This window comes from Neopsephotus bourkii, unplaced genomic scaffold, assembly GCF_033783945.1.
Source record: "Neopsephotus bourkii isolate Nb327-2 ecotype Australia unplaced genomic scaffold, CSIRO-AGI_Nbou_v1 NB_1768, whole genome shotgun sequence".
NCBI classification, from domain to species: Eukaryota; Metazoa; Chordata; class Aves; order Psittaciformes; family Psittacidae; genus Neopsephotus; species Neopsephotus bourkii.
The window spans coordinates 4,737,591-4,762,125 of NW_026902242.1; the positions used below are offsets into that span (position 1 = coordinate 4,737,591).

At 41.0% G+C, this 24,535-nt stretch overlaps 1 protein-coding gene and 1 long non-coding RNA gene across 3 annotated transcripts in view; both read right to left on the reverse strand.

Moving 5' to 3' along the window:
* Positions 1-1,812: 1,812 nt before the first annotated feature.
* Positions 1,813-24,535, reverse strand: part of SLC44A3 (solute carrier family 44 member 3) — a 36,373-nt gene continuing 13,650 nt past the window's right edge. For both annotated transcript variants that reach the window (XM_061378871.1, XM_061378870.1), the window contains exons 10-16: positions 21,016-21,181; positions 15,567-15,723; positions 14,511-14,594; positions 5,676-5,813; positions 4,960-5,196; positions 3,089-3,181; positions 1,813-1,997 (exon numbers count right to left, since the gene is read on the reverse strand). In XM_061378871.1, the coding sequence (XP_061234855.1) occupies positions 1,992-1,997; positions 3,089-3,181; positions 4,960-5,196; positions 5,676-5,813; positions 14,511-14,594; positions 15,567-15,723; positions 21,016-21,181 (881 nt within the window). In that variant the 3' untranslated portion in view covers positions 1,813-1,991. The remainder of the gene's footprint in view (positions 1,998-3,088; positions 3,182-4,959; positions 5,197-5,675; positions 5,814-14,510; positions 14,595-15,566; positions 15,724-21,015; positions 21,182-24,535) is intronic.
* Positions 15,897-19,240, reverse strand: LOC133225931 (uncharacterized). The gene is made up of 2 exons (XR_009729324.1): positions 18,897-19,240; positions 15,897-16,145 (listed from the first exon to the last, which is right to left on the reverse strand). It is a non-coding gene; the product is annotated as an uncharacterized LOC133225931 (long non-coding RNA).

The window sequence follows — 24,535 nt, forward strand, 5'->3', positions numbered from 1 at the left end:
GCCCTTCCAAAAAGGGTGAAAGCAGAGTCTCTTTTCTGAAAGCTTGAATCGTACCCTCCTGCTCTTTCTGAATCCAAAACTCACGCTTTAAACCATGTGCACCCATGTTACGTATGTACCTGTGTACAAAATCTGATTATAAGGTACATACTCAGAACATACTGTCACAGCTGTAATTTCTGGACTATGGGTTGCACAGCATTGCTTAAATGAAACACACTCAAATACAGCTTAATTGGAGTTTTCCAGTACCTTTCTTCTTTAAAAAGCAACATACTTGTATCCCAGTTGCCAGAGTTCCTGAGTCAAGGGCCAGAACACACAGTGTGAGTATCAAATACAAACAGGAAAAAGCCCCCAACAATGTGGAATAAGAACTGATTTAAATTCCAAGCAAACCTAGTGTGCTCTGTGAACTGGTAAACAGGATTTATACATTGTAGAGACACTACTACTTGGAACCAGTCTTACTGGGACTTACGGCAGGGCAGTATCGCTGTGCTGGGAGCACCATATGTTCACACTTTGCAGTTAGAGAGCTGTTGCTTGTTCAGCATGATTGTCAGTTTTCACAGCACCCACAAGCCAAGTGCCAGAAGTACCCAAGGGTAGAGCTTTAAATAATGAGTTAGTGAGTCACAGGCAGTAGATGATCAGCTTTACCTGCCAGACAGAAAGTAATTAACCTATTTCCTTCCCTTTTCATCATCTATCCCATATTCCTCATCTTTAAGTAAGTGGCTCATTAAAGTAGACCAAAGTGAAGTGAATAAAAAGTAAGTATTTGTTAGCATTCCCTAGTGCGTAACTAATCTTTCAGCAGCAGGAGATCAGATGCAGTATTTAGCTGAAAAAGGTTTGCCATTCAGGCCATCAGTGAGCTCTTCCATGTTATCACTTCCAAGCTGTGACTAATCAAGAGTTTATCAATCTGTTCACCTTGGCAGCTTGAATCCTTTACCTGCAGCCATGTCTCACTGCCTGTATTGATGTGTACTTGACTGAACTCCTTGCCTGGAGTCATCTTCCCACCTGACCTCTCCTCAGAAAGTCAAAGGAGCTTTTGAATGAAGAGGGAAATCAGGTGCCACTGGATAAAATCTAAAACTACCCCCCACTCAGCATGATGTGGAGCCCACAAAAGTGTATTAGAACCATGGTCCAAGTACAAAGTTTAAACAAAGCTCAAAGTTGTAAGACTTTCCACATCCCACTTCTGACTACAACCCTGACAGTCTCTTCACTACATGCCTCCATGCTGTATTTCACATCCATGTAGCTATCAGTTCTATAAATGATTATTTGTTACAGCTTCTCATCTCTTTCCAGCCACTGCTCATCTGCTACTTCTCTGTCAAGCTTTAAATCCAGATACAAATGTTTTTGGCTTCATTGTTTCAGTTGCAAAGGGAAGAGCTGTTAATCTACAAAAAATAAGGACTATTCCTCACCTGCTTTATGGAGAGGAGCCAGTTCATGATACTAACTTGTAAAAAACACTCCCAAAAGAGTATAATTCGAAGAAAGACACCTACCTCACAGCCATTAATTATCTTGTCTACAGAGGACTCCTATCAGTGACCATTTCATTGATGAGCTCAGCATTGTTCCTTACTTAGTTGCACCGGCTCTTCAGACACACAGAATAAATCAGGAAGCAGCAAGCTCAGAGTGCCTCCTCTACAAACATGTCTACACTTACTGATCCAGGAACAACTGGCCCAGTGTGCCCAGAGGAGCATGAAAAAGCTCCATGTGACCTGGCACACCACAACTTTCAGACCATCAGAAAAGTATATTGATAAAAAACAGTTGTGCTGACACACAAAATGCTTTATTCATACAGATTGTGTGTCACTTACTTTACCAATGAAGAAGGTACAACAGATTTAGAGAACTAATGCGTTGTCCTGGGGTATTGGGAATCTGTTTTGCTCTGATTGTTTTTGCTGTTTCTGCTCTGGCACTGTACTTCTTGGTGCACTTCACATTCAAGTCTACAAAGAGAGAACAAGGAGTCAAATCATGTGTAGCACTAGTCCTGTTACTGCATTAAATGTCTTAAGAGTAGACTGGGAAAGCAATTAAGGTTCTTTTGTGTCTCAAATCCACAATCATCTCCCGGCGAATGGCTCCCCACCCCCCTAGTTTCTTTGTTTGGCAAAAACTTACTGAAGAATGCAATAACAGACCCAAACAATGAAAAAATAAAGCACAACTATATCTCACTGCAGGAATAAACCATCTGCCTATAGCAAAATGCCCACAAGATTGCATGAGAGCTTGCTATAGCCTGGTACTTGTCGAAGGCAGGTCAAGAAACATCACCAGCATGTGTGACACTCATGTAAGAAGCAGCGAGGGGGGGGCAGAAGACACTGGTGGCAGTATCCAGAAAGGGCAGGTGCCAGAGAAGCTGTTGCTGCAGAGCCTTTCTCCAACAGCCCTGGCTTGGCCCCCCTGATGCTGGGGGAGTACCAGCCCAGACTGTGAACCTGCTGGGGCAGCTTCTCAGGTTGGGCAATTTGCAATAGTTTTTCAGATGTAAGTTAGCGAGCCTTTATTCGCAGGACTTTCCCAAGACTGGGTGTGGGGAACACTCCCTTCTGGCACATCAGGAAAGGAAAGGAAAGGAGAAAGAAAGTAAAGGAGGAAAGAAAGAAAAGGGATGAGGGTGGAGAGGAAAGGCCTCTTAAGCTCTAATCTTATATCTCTGGAACTTGAGCAGTTCTAGCCTGAAATCAAGCAGCCTACTGCTCTTTTGACTTTGCTACAGCAGACGTGTGGAGGACTATCAGACCAGCACTTATCTCCCACCCCTTTGCCATTGTCAGATCTTTCTCTTCCTCTGCTGAGCACACTGGGGAATGGGCAGAAGGATGAGAACAAATACTTGACACATCCATTTTGCACCAGCAGAAGGTTTCCTGAGGAAGGAAAGCAACAGGAGGAAAAACAGGATACTGGGTACAACACGTTGGTATGGTAAGACACTGGGAGCTACATGACAGCCTACATCCATTCCTGTTGGGACATAAAGGCAAACACATTAGCTGGCAGGTGAATACATATCCCACACCTCTCTCACCATAGGTTGGAGTTCTGTCCCATCTTCATTATCCTGGAAAGGTCTTCTGTGTTTTTGCTTGTCTGTTAACTTGTTACTCTGACTCACAAAGGTCTGCGAGCAAAAAACAGGGTGAGATCATTTGGGAATGCAAACCATTATGTAAATAAAAATACCTGATTGAGGGAGGTAATTAGCCCCAGGCTAAGAAACTATAGCTGGTTCCTAGCTGGATGACACTGAGTGATACCAGGAGGGACTCTGCAGGGGCAGCAGGGGTGATGAATGCAGCTCAGAAGGATTAAGCAAGAGAATCTGTTACATCTATTACAGGAACAAGGACTCTGGCTGTCTGAAATCCCTCACCTGGCTCTCTGCCACTGCCACATATTGTCCTGAGGGCCACAGAGCCTCCCACCCCCAGATGTTTGTAACCCAACTGTAACACGGATGACCCAAGTCAAACGCGTTCATGCATTGGGAAACTCAAAAGTTCTTGGCTATATGAGCAAACTTACTCTTGATCATGCAATGAGAAGGAGCTTGGATGTGCTGCCCCCAGTTTTTCCATACAAGGTTACACAGCCTATCCTGCCTGGAAGAATTCTTACCCCTGTGGGAAATCCCCTCTTCACCAGAGGCCCTAGGGCATGCCTTATTATAAGGAATTAAGACCAGAGTTAAAGAGAAACTGCCACAGAGTTTGGAAGTGGAGAGAGGAAAGCCTCTGTTTGCTTCATGAAGGAGAATTGGCTTAAGAAGTATTTTAGCATTTGGCAAAACAGAGGGAGAAGAATAGAGGTCAAGGCTTCAGAGTTTTCCATTCAGTAACATATTCCTATTCGGGATATGCGCTTAAGTACTGTTCTGAATCAGAGCCAAAGCACATCTATCTGCTTGCTTCTGTATAAAGGGTTAAAGCCTATCTTTAGGCTGCCTTTTTGTTGGTTTGGTTTGTTTCCAACAAAATTCTATGAACATTACACGGAGTTAAACAGCAGCATCCAAAAAACCACAAAACACTTCTTCCAACACTGTCCTGAAGAAATCCCTCCAGAACATTCGTATCGTATAAGCTATTCTGGCTGCTGAGTTTGTTTGTCATGAATCACCAAGATCTTTCTTTATGAAGGAAAAGACAGAACTGGCAAACATAGCACAAAAGGAAAAAAACATCTGCATCTTCAGATATGCTCTTAATATGAAAGGGATGGCACATACACATTCAAATGTTTCCGATACTAGCTAAAGCTCTCCATTGCTTTTAGCTATGTAATGATTACCCATGAAAATGCTTGTAATACAATACAGTAATTATGAGGGTAAAGTCACAGAACAATCAAATCCAGAGGCAGAAGTTAATCAAGAGACAGAAGGCTGTTTTGGCAAAGGAATCTGTATAGCTATGAAGCAGAGCAACTCGAGTTTGTGTGAAGTCGGCTCAGAACTACAGCATTCATAGGATGTGGATGGATCCCTGACCTGCTGCTGGCAACAAGCAGCTACAGTAAGTCACAACAAACATAAACATCTAATCTGAAAGCACCCCATGGACTGATCTCTGCAGCCAGCTCATCTAGTTATTTATGGTTTTTAATGACCAATTATATATTGAACATATGTCTACTAAGGCCTAAAACTCAGCCATTACTTACAGGGTATGATCTGAGAGCAGGCAGCAGATCAGAGCTAGCACATGGGAGTCAGAGGGAGCCATTTACTTCACTTTATAAATTTACTCGTGATTTGTATCCCTGTGCCCATCCTGTTCTAAGGTGTTGGAAAGGAAATAGCATGGGTTGTGGGTTCAAACTACTAGGTCCTGGGGAAAGAAAATGTCCCCAAAAGCTTAGAGTGGCTCAAATGTCTTTCCTGTTATCCCTGGGGTTTACCAGCAGTTCCTGATCCACAAAGTACGGCCTCTCTGCAGATCCATCATTTGTTTCCATATCAATAGCAAAGCAAAGGAAGATGGCATCTGCTGTCACTTCAAACACAGACAGAAAGCTGTGGGAGATCAGGCAGGCAAAAAATCCAACCAGCAACAGAGGAACTACCCATGCTTGCAACTCCCGATGGTAGTTAAATGCCATCAATCCTCCAAAAACAGTAAAACATACAACAAACACCTGTAAAGGGCAGTGAGAGAGAAATGCAGCCTCATTAATCATGGAGAAATGCTTCTTAGTAAAAACCCCAATCCCCCAAACTCCCCCAAATACCCCAATCCAGTATTTTGACAGCACATCTCATCTGGGAAATAGCTCTGCAGTTTCTGGCATCCTGCACTTGTCACACTTCGTGTTCAAGTCCTCATGTCAATTCCACAGGGCAGAGACAATCTTTTACTATGTAATTACCAAAGTCTCATTTTAATGAGAACTGTAGGAGTGGCACCAAGGGTACTGATACAACTAAATCACTCTGTAAAAACTATGAAAAGGATTAAATTCCTTAAACGTTATCTTCTCTCCTGAACTCATTCTACAGCATGAACAACACTGAGTTTAACAAAGATAAGCCTTTTTTATTTTAGGTACAAGAAAAGAGACTCAAACCACTGATTTTTCACTTCATTCTTACAGAACAGTACTTTTGTTACTCTTACCTTTCCTAGAAATAGGATAAAATCTCCAAAACAGGTAATGGATGCAAGCTTAGCAGAATTCTTTGCCAAAACAAAGACAGCATCCTTTGCTGATGTACAAAAATTGGTCCCATTTATAGCTGTAGTTGTGTACACATGCTGAAATGAGAGAAGAGGCAGTGAGAAAGGAAAGACTCTTAGAAACTAGGTATTACTTGAGCAAAATGCAAAGCCTTAAACTCTATTTGGAAATACAGGCTTTATGAATGTAAAAGTATTTTGCATGATACAAAGTTCCCTACCCTAAGTTTTGTTAATGAATACAAGTACTACAAAACACTTACTTACCTGGAGTCACACTACCCAAACTTGCTTGTTTTCTATGAATCTATCACCAAGACTGCTGGGAAACTACGGAGGTGGCACAATCAAGTTATGTAGTTGTAAAGTCACTGAAAAATTGATGATTTAAAAGCTTTTCTATGTGCCCCTTTTAAACTATTCATAGGCTAGTTAAATTCAAGCTCATGCCTACAGCCATAAAACAAACTCCAGCTAAAGGATCCTGGACCAGACCAGGGTGTGCTGTGTCCCACACACAGATTTCAACAGACATCAGTTTATTGATGTACTAGAGAATTTTACATGATCACTCTCTGTGGAAACTTGCCAAGACAGGTAGGGAGGGCAGAGTATTTATCTCAATGGACTGGATTATTTTAGCACTTGTTGTGCATAACCTGACATACATGTCCCATTTATGGAACTCCTCAACAAGACTGAAACCGTGCCCAAAATATCAGCTGAGAAAACCAGCATTCAAGACACCAGAAATGTGTGCTGACCTTTACCAGCAAGTCTCATGAGCAGTTTTTCTTTACTCCAAATATAAGAAGGTGCATTATGCCTCAAAAGCAGATTAGTACAGTCAGTAAGAACCACAGTGTGCAACAGATTACTGTTTGGAAGGAATTTATATACCCAAACATGTATTTGGTCCTTAGATTATTTTTGCTTCACCTGAAAGTGAAAAAATACCTATAACTGGTGTGCTGAAAGTCAATTACATGGTCCACTGCAAAACACTTCCTGGTTTTCTTACTTAGAAGTTAAAATAAGCTATCTGAAGGCAGAGAAAATCTATTTCTGCAAGAGGCCAGTTTTACCCCACAGCAATTTCTGGAACATACTGTAGTGTAGCAAAGCTTATTAACTTAAAATAAGAGAAAGAAAGACATGAAATGCGGTCTAAGATCCTTTGAATACTGTGGATATTATTTTATGTATGACAGAGGGGTTTTTTCTTTCTGTCATAGTAAGCAAAAAAAAAAAGAGTAGAAGAGCAATGTCCTGTATATATTGCACTTACACAGTAGTAACTACATCCATAGATGGAAGAAGTGTCAGTAAAAAACAGATTTATTGCCTACTCTAAGAAAAATCAAAGACTCCACTGAACTCTACAGAAACACATCAAGTATCTGCATACAAATCTGTTTAAACAAGCAAGCTCACTTCATTCCTAAATAGGAAAAACCGCTTTCTGTACTAACTCCCAATTATCCTGACACTGCTCCTTTTCCCAGGGAAACATGAATAGACCCACCTTTATAACATGCTGGGAGTTAAGTCTGTGTCATCATTCCATAACAGACCCAGAGCTGAGACACAAGGTGCAAAAGGGTTATCTAAGTTTGTTTCTGTCCCTTAAGAATTCAGTTCACAGAGCAGACCCTGATCTGGTGCGGTCACTATAAGTCTGGCCAATAAATGAAACAGAGATTCTATATTCACTATAAATAGTCCTGTTTCTAAAATGTAAAAGAATCCTGAAAATGCATGTGCACTTGTTCAAACATTGTTTCCAAGCTTAAAATAAATACCCATTTGTTTGCACTCTTGAATCAGTCACTTTGGTATCCGAAGAATGTGCAATGAAAAGAATTGCTGATATTTATTAACTAGAATAGTTACCTTGGGAAGACTGAAAATAACACTGGAGGCTGAGTAATACCTGCACAGGGGTTTGGGGTATTACAAACCAGTTGGTAAAAAAAATGGCATTTATAACAATTACAACTTCAACAGATCATGGAAGTAACAGCTAGTCATGACATCTACACAAGAAAGCAGGCAGGTAATAATCCAATGTTACAGAAGGAGTAACAGACAGAAAGGAATGAACTGCTGAACACTACACATCACTGACACAGGTGAAGCAAGAACGTTACTAGTACAAGGTGAAGACTTAACCAAGTGATCTCTGCCTCTGAGCAAAATACACCTTCCTGAGGTTGAAAGGTTTCTTGTTTGGCTTAGACTGTCTCTCCATCCACTTTTCTCCCAGTTCCCATGCAGACCCCATACCCTGGTCCCATCCCACCACACTGAAATCTACACATTCTCACTAACAAAATACATCTCTGACACTGAAGCAAATGTGTGTTTCCATGAAACTTGCACAGAAATGAGCCCAAATGACTTCTCATCCACCAGAGCACACCTAACACACACAGCTGTTACCAGTATTTGCAAATCATTCTGGGTTTTGGACTAAGAAGCTTAGATATCCCACTAATTTTGCAGTGGCAGGGCATGTGCAAGAACTTAATCCCTTTCAAAATAAAGACAGTTCCAAAGGCTAAGATAGTGGACCATGGTCAGTTAAGAACCTGCTATTATTTAGAAACAGGTTATTTAGATGTGGTTTTCTACAGAACATCTTCCCTTTTCCCATGTGCAAAAGATTCAGTGAACTTGAAAACGTTAGAGTGAAAGGCAGCAGGAATGATCCAACAGGTATGGAATGTCTTCTGTCTGGGGAACAACTGAGTACACCAGGCTATTCTGTCTGGAAAAGAGATGACTGAAGGAGCATGCAGGAAGAAGGCTACAAAATCATGAGATGCAGAGAGGGTAGGGAGGGTTAGATGGCTCACTGCTTCTCCCAGCACAAAGACTAGGCAGGGGCAGGAAGCAGTAAGAGCCAAGTTTGAAGACGGGTGGTATTTCTCCTCACTGTAAGTTTGTAAGCTGTGAACTGCTGGACAAAGGATGCTTTAGCTGCTGTAAGTACACATGAGCTCAAGTGGGACTGAGTATACATGAACGCAAGAGTTCAGGGAAAAGGAATCCACTGAGTTAGTAAGCATAGAGAAAACATACTCAGATCAAGCGGTCCCTAGGCTGGAAACAGATATATAGGGAAATATACTCTTGTTCTACCTGAGAGTTCACTCACAGCCACTGTGGGAGACGGGATACTGAGCTGGATGGAGATTCAGCCCAGCTGTTACGCTTAATGAACAGATGTTTTACAATGGTAGTCTCTGCTGCAGTGACAAGTAATAATGGCACTGATAGCACACCACTGATCAGAAAGCATGGGAGACAGTGGGCCAGGATCAGCTTTCACCCTCGCACCAGCAGGCTGGTACCATATCACCACCTTTGTGAAGAACACAAGCCTCCTCTGGCTGGGAGCCTGGGAACTAGACACAAGTTTCTCAGTGTCAGGATGAATAAATAAGGAATGTGAATGTTTATATATTTCCAAATACCACAGTATGCAAAAAAGCCTCTATTTAAAGAATACATCCTTCTGTGCCTCACAACACAGAATGTCAAGGGTCTTGGAAAAACTGACCTGCTGGTTTCATGAGAAAGGCACTGTGGCTTAGATCCAGGCCATGAGTTCCCCAATTGTTGAGAATAATTGCTACTTTGTGTAATGACTGAATTCAGCCCTCCACTCTAGGACTTGCTTTAATAAAATGGGTTTGGGGAAGCAAGGTCTCACACCCCACTTTAGCTTTTCCTACTCTCTTGGTATTTTCAGACTGACCTGATCTTGTTGCTGCCCACTCTCTTGGGGGCTGCCCTGGTCAGCTCCAGCCAGCAGTGTCTTGGCTTGCAAGTGTCCCAGCTGCCAGTGGAATCCCCTCAGGAAACAAAATCCAGTGGCAGCAAAAGGCAGTGATGTTTCTGTGGCTGCTGTACAGCAGTTAGTGATCCAGTGAGAAAGCTGCAGCTTGCTCCTCAAGACAGTGGTGGGAAATCAGAGCAACATGGGGCTGTGAGGCCTCACTGAAGAGATCAGGACACACAAGCCTGGAAGGGACTCTCAGCCCCTCCAGCCCCTGGCTATTTCAGGTTAGCACATTATACAATGTCTTAAGTGCAAAGCTCCCTCTTTAAACTTCTTAGGGTTTTTCCCTCTCCCAACCCTTATGTTTGGAGTTATTCCAGACAGTTGTCCCTCTGATCCCTAGGAAGCTTCTTCCAACTTCCAGACAACATTTACTCATGAACAGTTTGCTCCTACTAACACTGACCTTGTCTTGGCTCTTCCCCCTCCCTTCTGTTTCTCTTCTTGATATACTCGTAGATGGTAACTTGCTCTTACCCTTCATCTGTTTAAAATAGACACACCAGGATATTCCAGCTCCCCTGTGAGATGAGCCTGATCACCTAACCGGCAACTTGCACAATGGCATTTATCCCCCTCTTTCTGGTGCAAGTATTTCATCTCATGCGTTCCAAGACTGAACCTGCCCATTCTGCAGCCTTGTTAACTAATGGCTATCATCCTTTGGTTGACATACACATGGAGAATACTCTCCCACTTCAACCAACAAGCACACAGCTAACACAGAAACAGTTATTTTTGATTCTTAGGTTAATTACCATCTGTAAGAAACCCTTCAACAGCCTCCCAAATTTTTTCAAGCAACCAAAGAAGCACAGATTTCCTTTATTTCCATTCTAGTTTATATTTGCACTGTGGTCCTTTAACTTTCTTTGCTTCCTAATCTCTGCGTCAGCTACTCCCTCCATGGCTATCATCCAGTGGGAAGGACCAACACAACTTTCTCTGCAGAGGGCACTTGGGTGTTCCTTTCCTGCACTGCTACACCTGGGCTCCATTTCAACCACAGGGCTTGGACCATAAGAGTATACTACTTGAAGTGCCCATTGCATCATGATTACATCACCACTGGAGCTGCTTACACTGGCTTCTGCAGTTAGTGTGACAGTGTTCTCATCTGCAATCTCTGAAATAAAACCAAACTGAAAATTTCCAGAGAGTTGTTCACAAATTTCTCTGCTCGAATGCACTGAATTGTTGGTCATTTGCTTCACTGCATGTTATTTTCTTTCTCTCTCTCTCTCTTTTAAAATGGTATAGGGGAGAAGAGAAAGGTACCAAAGCAAGAATTAGTCAGCCATGTTCACCTCTATCTGCTACAGGGTTCAGCCCACCGAGCAAGTAAAGACCTAAGGAAATTTATTTCCTGTTATTGCATGCATAAAGCCACTAAAAGAAAACCAAATGTATTTCAAATATTATTTCACTGAAGATTAAACATTTTTGCCAACTGGATTTTCGATTGAAAATTTAGCTTAACATCTAGAAGCCATTTTGCCAGTAACATTAAAATGCAATACTGGTTTTGGGAGGAAAAAGGAGTACTTGATGGGGTGAGGCACAAACGTGTTTGGCAGTGCAGAGGAGTGTACTTTCATTAGCATGCTTGGATTGCGGTTTTATCTAGGTCACTTCTCTGCAAGGCATTTAACTGCAGCCTCCTGATAGGCTTCCATCCAAAGTTTAAGACCGAGCCAATTGCCAGGGATATATGACCATTAGATAGACTTGCTTCTGTTTTTTTCTACACTAGACAGTCGCTTGCTTTCAGTGTCAGCACTGGCAAATGCAGGCTATAACGCACTGCTGACTGCAGGAATGCCCACCACAGGGCATGGAAAGCTACACTGCAAGTAACCGTGCTGTTGAAAACAGAGAAACCACGAAGTGCTCAGCAACTCCTTCAGAAACCCATGTGCTGCACTTCAGAGAGGCTCACTGCCAACTGGCTGCACATGAACCCAGAGCAGACACAGGAAAGCAAAACCATCCTGAAATAGATAGATTGTTTAAAGGAAAAGTCACTGCAACAAGGTTGTAACAGGGAAAAAGCAGCGAGCACTTTGATGTATAAGGAGACTAAGGGCACGATTTAAGAAAGCAGGAGAGAGACCTTGTAGCTCCCAAACCACATTAAAAACACAGTATATTCTTTTTTATGGAAGAAAGATCTCTATCTCCCAGATTTTTCTGGAGATGACAGGCTCTGTTTATCTGGAACATACTGAACCATTCAGAGCCAGCAGATGAAAAATCTGTGGTAATTCTGACAAGTGTTGGCAAACAGAACTGTCAAGTAAGGATAATGACTTTATAGTCACAAAGCACTTCTCATCCAGATAGAGCCCAGAGTGCTTCGCAATTGTTACTAATGGATTATACACACAAATGAATCACTTTGCCCATGACTGAAATGGAACAGCTTTAGGAGTGAACTGTTTAACAGCACATAGCAACACTACACCACAGTTTAGCACAGGATCCAGTTGCAAATCCAAGAGAAATTTAGGAAGACACACTGTAATTATCCACACTGCAATGTGCACAGGACACTGGGTTTACATTACCCCTCCTCCAACAACCACCACTGGAAATATGGCAACTGTCAGCATCTAACATAGCACTTTGTCATGATGGGAAGAGGACAAGGTACCTTTTTGGCCTTGTTCCCATTAAATTCCAGAGAGCTGAGCAAAACTGAGCTGAGCCTGCAGAGAACAAGTCACTTCAAGGATGCATGCAACTACCAAAGTCGGTGTTAAATCCCACCTGAAAGGTGGCACCTTTCCATCCATAAAGCCTGAGAAATACTCTTTGAAAACATAACAGAGAACTTGGGAAGAAAGACTACCTCAGCAGTGTTACTTCCTCCAGCACCTGTTTCTCATCTGCAAGCTTCCAGAGGGAAAACAAGGGGCTCTGTTTAATCCTGATTAAACTTCAAACTTGTGAATGAAGGAGCAGAAAGAATTTCAATCATCTAAGCAATATAACAACAGGGTGAAGAAAAGAGTGCATTAGTGATGGGGAAAGCTTTTGTTTTGGGTTTTTTTTTGGGGGGGAGTTAAGAGTTTTAGATAATTTTATGCTTATTATTATAGTGAAAGTAATAGAATAAAAGGTAAAAATACAGTAAGGAATGTTAACTCACACAGTAAGTTTTGGACCAACTTTTCTAACAGCTGTTCCACATTTGAGCCATTTCAACTCACACAAGAAGCAAAATCTGAACTAAAAAATACTTTCAAAATGGTAGAAACATTGGTACCAGCAATTGCTGAACCCCTTCCAGGTCCTACTCTCAAGGCCATGTTCAAAAGCCACGTGACATTTCAAGGCTGTAGCCAGCCTCACTGATCTCAATAAGAGCTGTTACGAGTTCAGTACTTCAGTACATCAGATACATTAATTTCTCTATGAAATGCAATAATCTGAGACCAATGTTACCCCTTCAGACAGGTAAAACTACTATTAAAATCTTGCTGTGTGGTCTTATTTTTCTTCCCCTCTAACCCTCACCCAGACTGCCCTGGATTTGGAGTACGTGGAACACCATCATCCTTGCCAAAAAGTTGTTCAAACAAACAGTTACCTAACAGCAAACACAGCACTATGATCATTAGGTTAAACCCCAGGACTCATAAAAGCAGAAATTTGCCTACAATAGATTAGGAAACAGGAAATCTTTAAAGGGAACAAGAGCTACCATACAGCCTTCTGAAACAAAAGGAAGAACATTACAGTCATTAATTCTTCTTTTAACAAACACATAGCATACAACAGCTGAAGAAAGTAAATACTAGGATGCTGGATATCTCTTTGAAAGGCAGGAAGCTAAGGGGAAAGGGTGACTAAAAATGGAAAGGCTGGAATCAAAAGGAACTCAAAGATTCCTCACCCAGTCAGTGACCGTAAGATCTACCTAAACAAAGCTAAGCCTGGAAAATTCATCACCTAGAACCTGAAATTTCACTGCACAAGTATTTAATCTAGGCTGAACTAAGTGAAAAACTTGCTCTTCAGAGTGGTCCAAGATTAAACTTAATTTATGTACCTCCTTCAGAGGAGAAATCAGACCCTTTATCAGCATTCTCTTGTTTACTTCACTACTACCCTCGGCAATGAGAACAAAGAACACGACAATCAGAGTCAGGAATCAGCATGAACATCTGATTCCCTTTCACATTAAGAATACCACAGTCACCAGAGATAATGAAGGGAGACTGACAAAGAGAAAAATTAACTATGTATAGTGATGTACACAGAGCTGGAAAACATGTGGATAAAAAGGATCAGGAAAAACTATGAGATAAGTATCTAAAAAACTCAGAAATCATCCATTTCAAATAAACCCTCTTTTGAAACAAAACTGCTAACAAAACAAAGATGTCATTCAAAAAAAGAGAACATGATATTCATCTTTCTTTTTCATCATGGATCATATTCTCAGATAAACTCATAATGGAAATAAGCCAGGAGTTCAAGTTTCTTTACTCAGTACTTTCAGGTGGAAAATACTGAGTCTAGTTCAATGACACATCTCCAGACAGGTTTCTTAATTCTTCACTGCTTCCTTCCACCTCTAAATCTCTGTATTTCAGTAGTCTGTCAGGCAAACCTCAACAAAATATTGTCTTCTTCCCTACAGAAGTAGCAAGTGGCCCTCTAAAAGGATTATCTCAAGCCATGATAGCAAGTTTCCTAAAATCTTGTACCTTGCATGTTTGTGAATTCCCTTTTTCTTTGCAACAAGTTCCATCTACACTTGAAGACTAGTTTAGTTTAGTTTAGGTTTAGTTTAGTTGGCCAGCAGAAAACTTTGGCTTGCACACACTGGATGTTGCTTTAGTCATGCTAACTATAGCTAGCATATATGCACAGCTTATAAGGTATACAGATGGTTGAGTGACAGAGACATGAGAACATACCTGATGAAAGTATCTTAAGCAACTTTCCTGACACCAAAAGCAGCAGAAACAGCACTTGAACAGGCACTTGGCACATGCACTCTCCTGCAATAAAATGAAATGTTTGGTTACTGGACACAGAATTAGACTCAAAATTGCCATTTCAGGAAAACTTGCCTTACAGGTGACTGACTCTTCTAATAAAGCATTCGTTTGGGCACAAGCTATTGTGCCCAAATATCTGAGTTATAGGAACTGCTTTTAATTCACACCCTTTAGTATTAATGACTGATGAACTGAGCATATCTTCTTTCTTCCTGTGCACGGGAGATTCATCTCCGAGAAAAGAAAGTAAGTGCTGCAAGCAGCTTTGTGAGCTAACAGCTGTTTGGAGAGCAAAGCAGGCAGGCAATTCAGTAACCCTTACAACACTTTACAGTGATCAGGGAGTACACTGACAGTCTTCAACTTTTTGTTTACCTAAAAACCTTGACAGTTCTGAAATGACTGATACCTTAATGGACAAAAAGAAAAGAACGAGCATAAACCTTGTATGCAATAGAATCCCAGACTGGTTTGTGTTGGAAGGGACCTTAAAGCTCATCCAATTCCAATCCCCCGTCACAGGGGGTTGCCTAAATCTTCCTTTAAAATCACAGTTGTGCAGTCATGACAGCTCTTTCTCCTTGCCAAAGTGCCAGAACTAACTGCAGTGGTATGTTTCCAGCAGCAGGTAAGAGATGTGGAGATGCATGAAAGACAGAAAGAAGTCAAACACAACCAAACCAGCACAGCTCTATTTCTTATATACCTTAAAAGATGCGGTTTGGATCCTACACAAATCTCTGGAACAGTTCTTATTTCATGCATTATTTCTACAAACTCCTATTACAAGGCAGATTAAATATTTTCTAGTAGATATTTTAGATGTTACAAAAAAGTTCTTCCTTCCCTTTGCTTTTGTAAAATTTACAATGCAAAAAATTTTAAATAGAGCATTCTGCCAATTTTTTCCTTTATCCTTCATAGAAAACTTTATATATGAACACTAAATAAAGCTGGTTTATATACACCTACCTTTTGTTTTAGGATATTATAAAGGTACAAGAGAAGAATCCTTGGTATTCTCAGTATTGTGATAAGAAATGAGCCTTTTATAGCAGTTCCTAGGTGATAGCAAAAAAGAACTGATATGGAAGACAGGATTGGGTGAGGTGGTGCGTTATTCTTGTTCCTAGAAAGAAACCCAAAGAATTTTAACTTGATTTAAAAGCTTAACTGAAGGATATATACATGGTATCTTTTCAGGATTGGGAGATTTCAATAACTAAGCCAGTATCTCTTTTCCCACTTCAACAACCCCAGTTTTCTTACTGACTTCATCTGAATGTTCACCTTAGTCCAAAGGAAAGCAGCCAAGTGTATAACTTTTATTGGATTAGTTTAATTCTTAAGCAATGACTGTTTTTGTATATTCAGTAATGGAAAAAGATCTAGAAAAAACCTACAATGGAAAATACCAGAAGTAAGTGAACACCATCTGAAAATACTTCCTTGAACCCCTCTCTCCAGTTTCTGTCACTTCTATTCTCCACAGTCTTTCATTTTACTGTTGTTTCTGCAAGATCTTAGGCTGAAGGAATGAATCCGCTCTTTCTGCTTTACAGATAAAAGACAAACTAGAAAACATAGCACAAGCTTTCACATCTACAGTTGAGATCTAATATCTGCCTTTATTGATGCAATTTGGTCAACTTTTGCTTTAAATGCTGTTCAGATAATTATATCATATTCACTGAACATGATTTGTTTCTTGAGGGAATTCTTGGTTCCTTTCTAAAGGTCACTTTAATGTCAATCATTTACAGACAGTAGTATGACACAGCTCTTAAGAATGTACATAAAAACCAGGAAAAGAACTTCAAGCCACTCCCCCACCCTTTTTCAAATGCTAAGGAAAAAACCTATTAGATGAATGCTATAAATACCTATAAAAAGCTCTTTCAGGAGATTAACCCCTCCCCCCCATCAACAGTCATAAATAGCCCTTCTATAAAGCAACTCTTCAGCAACTGGCCGAACACTGTAAAATTTACATAGATAACAGACCAGCAGCAACTTGGCTCAGCAGTTAAGATCAAACCTTATATCACAAAGAAGATGCCTTATTTTCATGAGTGACTCCTTCAGAACATCTGTTATCTTGAACAGTTAATAGTTTGCACAATAAACTAAGAAATAAAAAGGCAGTGATATGAGAGTGACTGGTTGGGGCTAAAAAGCTCTACAAGGGTATCAATCATACACACTGTATCTAGAGAGGCATCACGGTTCTACAAGAATCCTTGGAGGTACCACTGCAGTTCATTCAAAACACTAAATACTTCGCAAGCAAAAAAGTTGTATTTAAATATCTGAATATACCACATTATTTTAAATAGGAAATTCCAGGAAAGCGGTTGCTGCATTTATTATTTTTGGTCTTACAGCTAGGGGAACAGCTTGGGGGATACTGGAATTTTATACTGAATAAGCCAGTTTGTTGGGGTTGCTGTGTTAGAAGCACATACACAGCAATATAGGTAAGTTATTCTATTCATATCATCCCATTCTTTCCTTTTCCTTCTTTTGTACCTTAGAAATTAGAGTCTCAGCCAGATCTTAGAATATAAAAGACTAAGTATCTGCCAGTTGAATGTTAACCGATGGTGAGAAATAGAGAGAGGACTCTCATGTTAATAATTTACTTCCTACTGAAGAAAAAAAAAATGAGGAAGGGACCTGATATTTTTAACAGGACTCACTAATGAGCAGGAATGTCAAAATTTGAAGTTTAAATGCATTTCTAGATGTTTGGATGCTCTTCCACACCTTCTTTTCCAAGTAAAGGTATTCTCAGAAGAACAGGGTCTGACAAGGTTTGTTGCTGCGCTTCCAGGTTAGAAAAAACAACAAAGATTTTCCTTGTGAATCCTGTGCTTGTAGACTCCACTGCATGCACACAAGGTATCAGGGACAAAAAACAGGGGTCTGCCTGATAAAACTTGTTACAAGACTGAGACTGAGTAGGGCCACAGATTGCTTCTCCTCTTTGGCATTCCAACTTTATGTGACCACAGGATTGTTTGATTTACATAGCACATTACTATTCCAAAATCCTGTGAACCTGGATCCAATACCACATCAGCTTTTAATAATTCTCTTTCTTTGGTGCTGCCAACTGTCTTGATTCTCTTGTAAGCTCTGTGACACTCAGTATCTTTCTAACATCCAATTCCCTTCAATCTAATCATCACACATGCATCTCAGCTTTCATTTTAAAAACACTTCTTTGTGCGTGGAGAAAAAAATGCCATCTTGACACATCCAAAAGACATAGATATATGAAAGAGAACAAGAAACATTTCTTTAAAAGCCTGTCCCTTTCAGAGCTGGGCTTATAGTTCTCTTCAGTTGTGCCTCATCTGTTTCAAAGACTGCCTAAAGGGGGATTTAGCGTAAAATGCTTTAGAAGTGTTACATACTTCCTTAATTTCAACCCTGTGCAGTGACAGACATGCACTGGAGTTACTGAATAAGCTCAGATATGGATAGGACTGTGATGTCTGTGACATCGATCAAGTACCTAGAAGGGAAAAGCCTCATCTGACTGGAAAGGTAAATATGCATACATAATACCTAAAATGAAAATAAACCCTCATGTAAGGTATAATACTAACATTGAAGGTTTTTTAAAAGACTGACCCCTTTTCACAAGTCACAAAAAGTAATCATGCAAAATTTTATTTAATTTTATTAAATGAACAAAATCTTTCATATATTCATGTTTTATCTGAAGTAAAAGGCAAACTCCATTTTCGGTGGTGGTATTCTCACAAACATATGCTACCTGTAAAGCTAATCCACCTAAAATGACCCTATGCCCTCCCCATTTGCAACTCCAGTGTGGCTGTTGGCCATGCAGCACATTGCTGTGCCTGCTGCGGACTGAGATTTCCGCAGGGAAAGGCCGTGCCATTTCCTCGGAGCACTTACAAGCAAAGAAGAAAGCCTCCCTGTGAGGTATCATAAACAAACTCTTGTGACATGCCTTTATGATGCTGCCCCAGGGGATACATTAAAAACACACAGCTAGACTAGCTCAGAATTGCTGGAACAGCTTGAGATAACCCTTGCCCTTGATGGTGCGGCTGCTCTTGCAGCTAAGCAGCCTCTGCCCGTTCCCTTACTGCTCTGCAGATCTGTGCTCACAGCCTTAAGGCTAGGAAAAGGGATTACCAGCACAGAGAAACTGCATTTCACCTTCGAAGCACAACTCTCTCAACACAGTACATGTCACCTGGCAAGAAAGAGGAGGGCTTCACAGTAGATACGCAAGATTATTTCAACACAATTGGGTGCAGGAACCTTCTGTGGCCAGTCCCTGCAGCAGTCAAAAATAGCTGGAAAGTGGAAGAGCCCAACAGAGCAGTAAATGTCATCACAGGGGTTTCTACAGGTGCTTCCCTGGAATAAGACTGGGACAGTGTTTTTGTGTTGGGGATTTGGGTGGCATAAAATACCAACATGCACCATACAACCCAATAAGTCAGTGAAACTGCTTTCCTTCCCAGTGCTTTCTCAAGCAAGCCAATTGAAACGAACCCTTGGTGTCTCAGCATTCAGCTGCTAAAGCTGAATCAGTTGCTGAAGCTTGAGGTACATACATTTGTTTAGAAAAGAGCAGCCCATGACCCACAGAACCACGGCCATGTTAGTTGAGTTTAGATTTTCAGTAAGAAAAAGATGACATGAGAAATGCAAGTTCTGTGACAGTGTCACTGTGCAGATCTCAACCTTTGAAAAAGCAGTATTTTAGGGTTTGTCTACTCTTTTAGAGCACCAGTTGCACGGCATGGCTGTTGGCTGCATAGAGAATCCTAGGAGTGACAGGATCCTCACACTTTAAACACTTCCTTGCCTTGGTTTTCTGGATGGGATGACAAAACATCATTTAAATGAATGGTGGGCAGTGACTCCTGTAGCTCTACTGCTTTGGCTGGAACTGATCCACTGTTGGAGTCACTCCTGCAAGTGAGGGCTGTGCGGCTGTCTCTGCTGGGTGGAAGGGAACAGACCATTTGGAATCCTTTCAGCAGGAGGCCTTCCCATCAGCAACTGAAGCACCCAGCGATACACTCTAGAGACAATCACAGAAACCTGCTACCTTGGTTTTGGAGAGCCCAAAGCCTCCCTTCCCAGCTTCCCAAGCCCTGTGGTCCCAGATGGCTCGCAGCTAGTGTGCCAGGGTCCCCAGACCCCCTCCTGCCAGGCTTCCCAACTAACTCTCACATCACCTTCCTCAAGGGCTAATTATCCAGCAAATTGAGATTATCACCGCATTCCTCTAATACAAAATGGAGAAACACCTTAAAATGCCAGAGTTTTTCACTGATCAGAAGATCTCCTCACTGGGCAAAGAACAGAGCAATAAGGGTGAGAGAGCTCATAAAGTACTTACGAGAAACAATGTTTTCTGGATACTACTCTTCATTGTCAAAAAAAAATCAAAGTGCCATGAGACTTAAATCGTCCCCCCAACGACAGCATAGCACCACTCCAGTGCATGAAACCAAACCAATTTCATTTTACCATATTGCAAGTCTAAACTAACAGTATATCTCAGATATTATTTCCCCTCAATTCACTCCACATTTACATTTCAGGGCAATATAAAATTCAAGGAAGTTTACACAATTTTTTATTTTTAACCATGGTATTAAAAGCATTTACAGTTAACTGAAAATACCTGGAAAAAGAGTAGCAGGCTAGACATTCAGTCAGTCAGACCACATGGAAACCCAGGGCAGGGATGAACACTTAGGATGGGGTCAAACTGCCCGCAAATACATGAAATTACAGAGGAGCTATCTATTGCATCTCCATTTGGAGACAATGCTCCTGCAAAAGGGTCAAATGCAGCCTGTGCCTTCTGAATAGTAATTTCAGCAGAGTCAAACAAGCTCTGCTGGCTTGCAGCAAGACACAGTTTGGCCCAATAACTCCAGTGGTAGGGGTGAATCTCATTGATAGGGAAGCCTACAAGGATGCCAGAGAAGGTCTTTAAACTGAACCAGGGGAAGTTCAGGTTAGATCTAAGGCAGAAGCTCTTCCCTGTGAGGGTGCTGAGGTGCTGGCACAGGGTGCCCAGAGAAGCTGTGGCTGCCCCATCCCTGGCAGTGTTCAAGGGCAGGTTGGACACAGGAGCTTGAAGCAACCTGCTCTAGTGTGAGGTGTCCCTGCCTGTGGCAGCAGTTGGAACTGAATGACTTTAAGGTCTTTTCCAACCCAACCATTCTGTGATTCTATGATACCACATACATTGTAAATTTTTTCTCAAGATCTTGTAATGAGCAACATTATTTTCTATTAAACTGGATTCTGAGATACTGACATAAGCTGCAGTTTCAGACTATTTTGTCTAGAAGAAGATTGAAAGTGATGCTGGAAAATCCCCCAAACTATACTGGAATGATTCTACACTCACCTGTTGAAGTAACAAGTAACCACTGCCCCAGCAATTGTCATTTGCTGACAGGCAAGAATGAATTCACTAGTCCAGATCAGGCCAACGAAAAGATACCATGCCATGTAGTAAATTCCAGACAGAGCTCTGTATTCCACTTGTCCTCCTGAAGTAGTCTGTGCAGTACCTGGAATTGGGATCACACCACTGTATTATTATAACACACCAGACAAGGAGGGAAAAAAAGAAGTGCATAGACTTGCCTCTACACCCTTTGTCTTAACTTTTCTTCAACAGAATTATAAAAACATAAATTCAGGTGCTATTTAATTCTATCCATTCTAAGAAAGTCAGAGAGGCAAAATGTTGTAATCCAAATAGAATCATGGCAACTAGTTTTCTGTTCTCTAGACTTTGTGATCTTTGTGCAAAATAGAGGCACAAAAAGGTGGGCTCTCACGTAAACCCCTCAAACCAAAAAAAGGTAGGATATGCTCCAGTGGCACTACTATATTGAGAAATATTGATAATTTTGTTTATTAAAGCTAAAAAATTGCCTCCACTTCTGTCCATAACAAAGAATTCATTGCATATCCAATAGACGGCTTTTCACCAAAGGTGAGGATAACTCAGATAACTTGGCAATCCGACCTCGCCCTATGCAATCCTATTTAAAACACTTGACCCTCAAGTCTAGCCAGGGACAGGGGCATTAGGACAGTCACTACTAGTGAAAGGTTTCTAGGTCCACAACCTGCTATTTTTTCTAGTTTACCAAGCTTTAAGTCTATCACCCTTAAAGATAAACTTGTTCACAGAATAAAACCATCTCTGGAAGAGAGTAGTTTCTTATTCTAACTCTATGAAGGAAAGAAAGAGAGACATCAAGTTGTCTATTACTGCTAGAACAGCATTATAGCTTCAGCTTTAATAATTCATGTGTTCATTTGGTGGCCTTAGCAGGGTTAGGTTCGTGGTTGGACTCGATGATCTTAAAGGTCTTTTCCAATGTAAATGATGAATCTATGATTCTATATGCTCCCACAGAACAGCATATCACTTTCAAGTTCAAAACTACCACAGATGTAATGCTATCTACGAAATGGTTCACTTATTTCTGTCCTTTATTTTTATAATACTCAATAATAATACTCAAGAAGAGCTAAAAGTGGAAACAATAAAGATTTGTTTTCAGCAATACCATTGGGCTTAGCTAAGCTTTATAAGTCTTCAGAACCAAGGTCTGTTTGTCTGTAAAGGATGAAAAATATTCATCTAGCTCATTGTACCACTGCAAAAATATTTGAAAGTGCTTTGAAAGGCTCAAAAAATGCTACACGGGTGCACAAACACTGACATCTGCTCTAGCTACTTTCTTTCCTGAAAGGTTACCAATTTTAGCTAAATTAGCAAGCTCTTTACAGTGCTGTACGGCTGGTCATTCACAGAAATACTGCTGCTTCCATTATATTCAAATGCATTTTAACCCTGTGAAATGCAAGATACATGATGGTGTGAAAAAGCCACTGGTCAGATTCATGTACTTTGTTACATTAAAATAAGATATGCACTATACCATTCTGAATTCAAGGGATTTTCCAGCTCCCTGACTTCTTCCTGAGGCTCTAGATAGCTGTTTGCCTGCAGCATGCATCAAATAGGCTCATTCACCACATACTATAGCCCTTAATGATGAAGGTTACGCAAATGATAGGCCAGAAGGTCTCCTACATCCTCATTTTTATGCAAAGTCATTATGCTATTTGGTAGCAAAATTAAACCTATTTTCTACCATACAATTCACCTGACAATTTCTTTTCCATAAAGGGCACATCTCAGGCTTTGCTTCTATAGTTTTGTCATGAAGACTGGCAGAATTCTGTTTGCTTTGTACCAGCTACTGAAATAACCACTTGCAGTGACAACTTTAGCTTTGCCTTTCCTGACCAGCTTTATACACGTGCATGTATGTGCTCTGCTGCACAGACATCAGGCATACCCTGCTGTGAGTTTACCATTGACCACTTTGCTGTCTAGGTATGCAAACTGGGTTTGGCACTTCACAGAAACCTGTTTACCAGTGTAAACATCTGTGTGACTGAATCCCTGTCTTCTGGACCTACCCTGCATGCATGACTGTGTCAACAGAGTTACATGCAATGGTACTTTTCATGTCAGTCTTAGTAGCACAGCTAAACTTTAAAGCTATCCTAGATACCCTGTTGCGAAAAGTATATGCCATTTTCCTCATCACTCCACTGTGGTCTATCTGTTCACACGAGCTATGTTTTCTCAACCAAGAGCTGAAATATGGTTTGTCAAGAGTCATGACTCTTTCTGATGTACTATACACTTTCAGTGATAACATTAAGAAGTCAGTAAAGAACTTTAGTCCCTACAGCTGAATCACCAAATCTGAAAACCTCTGATCAGTACAAGCACTGACCTGCTGCAAACGCTTCACAAGAAGCGTTGTTAACACTGCAAACAGGCACAAGTGTTTGCAGCAGGCTTCAAAAGAGTTTCTCCACCTGACTCTGCAGCCCAGTGCTGTGCCATGATGTTGGGCAGCATAGTAATGCAAAAGGCAGTGTGGACATGCAGTATCATTAGCTACATTTTGGTACTTTCACACTTATGCTCTCTCTCGGCAACTGCTGCTGCAAGGTTTTGCTGATGCCTGCAGTTATAAGGCTGTTATAAGAGACAAAAATTCCTAGGAAGTCTAGTCCAGCAATTTCCTTACCAGAAACAAAGAGCTACTGACCAGAAAATACTGAGAGCCTGTTTATCAGTTCCTGTTAACAAGAGAATATGGTGGGCCCTTCCCACTGCTAAGTGAGGAAAGGTTCTGGCATCACACACTGAATCTTCATGCTTCCTTCAACAGAACTGATTGTGTTATTTTATTTAGCCTTTTTCCATGTAGTGGTATTTACAGCTAAGCTAGCTGACTGTAGCTGGAACGTCAAGGACCCTGCAGGAAATACATTTTTATTCCTGGTTTTGCTACTGCACAGCGTTACAAGGCAGTTTTATTGCTCGCTTGCCTGTAGGATGCACCTTCACTACGTAAAAATCTCACACCGCCTTCTCATCCTACATTACATGCATAGTGTTTATGCCATTGAACTTCACAGCTCCTGCAGGCTGGGAAGTTGAAACACATTTGCTGTGCCACATGGCCACTTGTTCTGCAGTGAAATGCCACACAGATTAGCAAACAGAAAGACTCAGTAACCCCAAGACATATCAGCTTTTCCAAAGTAGAGCTGAATTCCATTCCTAGCCAGATAATGGTTCTAACTGGTACCACTGTTTGTGCTGTCTCAAGTCTAGTGGAGTCTTGGCATTTCTCCTAGTTTTCTAGGTCTGGAACTCATTTAGTCTCTGCTGCTCTTACAGATTCTGAACTACCAAGATACTTAAGCAGGTGCCTACCTTAAAATGCATAAGTAGTCCCACTGATTCTAATAGGATTATCCATGTGTTTCAAGTTAGTCATGTGTATAAGTACCTTTCCAAGTGTTAGCTATAGTTT